The sequence below is a fragment of the Lactuca serriola genome, chromosome 8 (genome assembly GCF_051521515.1).
Source record: "Lactuca serriola cultivar US96UC23 chromosome 8, Lser_US96UC23_V15, whole genome shotgun sequence".
NCBI classification, from domain to species: Eukaryota; Viridiplantae; Streptophyta; class Magnoliopsida; order Asterales; family Asteraceae; genus Lactuca; species Lactuca serriola.
Window position 1 is genome coordinate 125,024,470 of NC_136415.1, and position 3,146 is coordinate 125,027,615.

The 3,146-nt window shown below is 32.8% G+C and overlaps 1 protein-coding gene across 1 annotated transcript; it reads right to left on the reverse strand.

The window, feature by feature from the left end:
- Positions 1–184: 184 nt before the first annotated feature.
- Positions 185–3,146, reverse strand: CBL (cystathionine beta-lyase). The gene is made up of 13 exons (XM_079016679.1): positions 2,991–3,146; positions 2,526–2,676; positions 2,330–2,454; positions 2,161–2,231; positions 1,986–2,077; positions 1,802–1,889; positions 1,603–1,714; positions 1,420–1,516; positions 1,263–1,344; positions 1,031–1,148; positions 830–937; positions 637–739; positions 185–478 (listed from the first exon to the last, which is right to left on the reverse strand). The coding sequence occupies exons 1-13, from the start codon at positions 3,069–3,071 to the stop codon at positions 303–305; spliced, it is 1,404 nt and encodes a 467-aa protein (XP_078872805.1). The 5' UTR covers positions 3,072–3,146; the 3' UTR covers positions 185–302.

Genomic DNA, 3,146 nt, shown 5'->3' on the forward strand with positions numbered 1-3,146 from the left:
ATTACTGTTTGAATCGATAACTAACTCTGCATTTTTGGACTCAAAGTTGGTTATTGGTTCTTCATATGCTATCTAGTTTCCTCCAAATTATCAGAAAACATATATTTCCATGTGGACAAAATGAGACACCTGTATACCACATCTAATTATCTACAGTATAATGTAGCAAATAATGGCTTCCAACTAAGAGCAATGGAATCTTTCTTGTGATTGTCATGATTCACGTTTTATAAGTCAACTGATGTCATAATAATAAGTGTAATAATAAAACACCGAAATCCAATAATGAATTAAAAAAAGCCCTAAATGGGCCCGGTTCTAATTGCATGATCTAAATCAGCAATCAAATCATTGACATCTTCAATCCCAACAGATATCCGAATTAGATCTTCCATTAAACCTCTCGCCTCACGAACTTCTGCTGGTATTGACGCATGCGACATGAAACACGGCATGCTAATCAACGATTTTACACTCCCTACAAAAATCAAAAATATATATATATATATATATATATATATATATATATATATATATATATATATATATATATATATATATATATATATATATAAAAATCATTCAAACAAAAAAAAAAAAAAACAATTATCGAGAGAAATAAATTATAATTATTACCAAAACTAACAGTTATCCCAAAGTACTTGGTAGTCTCCACTATATGCTTAGATAGTGCTAACGACCCTGTCAAAAAACTCAGAACAGATCCTGCCCCCTTTGCCTGCATAATCAAATCATCAAAAAATAATGTATTTTGTTTTTTTGCCCAAAATAGCAACATACAAATATTTTGGGTAAAAAATGTAAATACCTGAGAGTAGTGTAATGAGTGTCCAGGATGACTAGGAAGTCCAGCATAATTAACCTTCTTTACATGGGGATTAGAGGACAGAAATTCTGCTATCTTTTGTGCATTATCCTGATTAAAACCATTAAAGAAATGTTTTTTCTTTAAGTAATAAAACCCCCCCAAAAAAAAATTGAAGATATATGTATGAAAATGAAATAATACTTGTTGCTTCTCAATACGTAAAGCCATTGTCTTGATGCCACGTAAGCAAATCCAACAATCAAAAGGTGCAAGCCCAGACCCCTCAGCATTTTGTAAAAAATACAATTCTTTTGCCAACCTATTTCAAACACAAAGGATTTTATAGTACTTTTTAAGTATAAATCTTTCATGCATTTTGTTATTATAATTCATAAATGTATCTTTATTCATTCATTAAAAAAAATGTACACACCTTTCTCCTTTTACAGCAAGCACTCCAGCCATGACATCACTATGCCCAGCAATAAATTTTGTAGCAGAGTGCATCACAATATCTAAAAAACAAAGAAACGATTAATATTACAGATATATAAAAAACAAAAAATCGTTACATTTTATAAAAAATATACCTGCTCCAAGTTCCAAGGGTTGAGACAATACAGGAGACATGATGCTATTATCCACCAACACAAGAGCATCATTAGCATGAGCAATCTCTGCTATTTTCTGAAATGAAATGAAAAGTCGTTATTACCCTTTATAAAATGATAATCAAAACATGATGTAATATTAATATATTATATAAAACTTACACGGATATCAGAAATTTGTATTCGAGGATTGGTTGGACTTTCCAACCACACGAGCTTAGTTTTGGGGCCAATTGCAGCAGCAACTTCATCTAAGTTAGTTGTGTCCACTCGCCTTAATGATTTTTTTTAAAAATATATCATAAATTTATGGATATAAATATAAATAAATTTGAATTTTCAAAGACTGTAAAATACTAACTTAACAGTGGTTCCTGTTCTTGGAACAACTTGTGAGAGTAATCTATCAGCACCACCATATATGTCTTCTCCAGCAACAATTTCTTCACCTATAAGAATAATGTTATTATCATTATCATGGATGGATTATTTATTATTTATAAATAAATAAATAAAAAGGCAACAATTTTTTTTTTTGATTTTACCATTTTTTACTAGATGAGTGACAGCAGCTAAAGCAGCCATTCCACTAGTAAAGCAAAATGCTCGATCTGCTTTATCAAGCTTTGCTAGGAGACTGAAAATAGAAAGGAGAATAATGTTAAAATAATATGTGACAAAAAAACACAATTTATTAAAAAATAAAATGAGGGATTAAACCTTTCTAACACATCACGTGTGGGATTGCCACTTCTAGTGTAATCATAAGGGCCATTTTCAGTTGCAGAAGGCTGCAAAATCACAAAAATTAAACAACTTTCCAATTATAATCCCATAAATAGGTATATTCATAGAGATGCAAAACAGAGTCTTAACTCTTAACACTTACTTGTTTGAAAGTAGCAGTTTGATATAGTGGTGTGCTCATTGCACCATAAGGATCGAATTTGTTTTCAAAATTCATCAATATGGTCGATACGCTAGGCTCTCTAATGTCGGTTTCCAACATTGAATCTGCCATTAAAACAACCACAAGGATAAGAAATCTTTGAAATATACAGCTTGAAGAATTTTCCGACAGCTACCATCAAAGCATTCTGCAAGTCCTTCAACGACGGCCGATGCACTCACATCCATCCTGTCTTCCCTTGAGCAGCGCAGCATCAATTTTTCACCAAGCGAATTCGAACAACGATTGCTTACAACACCAGATGTACACCCAAAACTAGCAACCCCCTAAAATGTCATACGAAAAGCTTAAATTCGAAACATGTAAATCTCAGACTAAGCCAAAACCCTCTAATTCATCTAGGTATTTGGCTGATTTCATCAGAATTCACCAATTAAACTGTAGTTTCTTTATGTGTTGATGTCAAAATGGAATGCAATCGCATTTCGTGACCAAATTCATTTTGGTATGGATTCAAATTAGTAAATGACAAGACCCCACTGCTGAAATGTCCTCTTGGTTAATTTTCATTTTCGTTGTATCAAAAAACCTAGTTAAGGGTAACAGAACTTTGAAGAAATACAAGCATAGACAAACTTACACGGTGATTGATAAGTTCAGATGGTGGAGCTGTGAATAGCGGCGAGGATCTGAGAGAAGAAGAAGCAGAAGGAGCAGCCATGGTTGTATTTGGATTGTTGTGGGTCCACGACTCTTGAGCCGGCGAATGTATTTAGACACAGCAACCCGTGTGCAG

Bases quoted from the DNA above. Each gene is read 5' to 3' on its own strand.
- CBL (XM_079016679.1), bottom strand. From the start codon at position 3,071: ATGGCTGCTCCTTCTGCTTCTTCTTCTCTCAGATCCTCGCCGCTATTC. The intron at 2,455-2,525 runs GTAGCTGTCGGA...TTTTAATGGCAG, and splicing joins ACTTGCAGAATGCTTTGATG to ATTCAATGTTGGAAACCGAC. The intron at 2,232-2,329 runs GTAAGTGTTAAG...GTGATTTTGCAG, and splicing joins AAACTGCTACTTTCAAACAA to CCTTCTGCAACTGAAAATGG.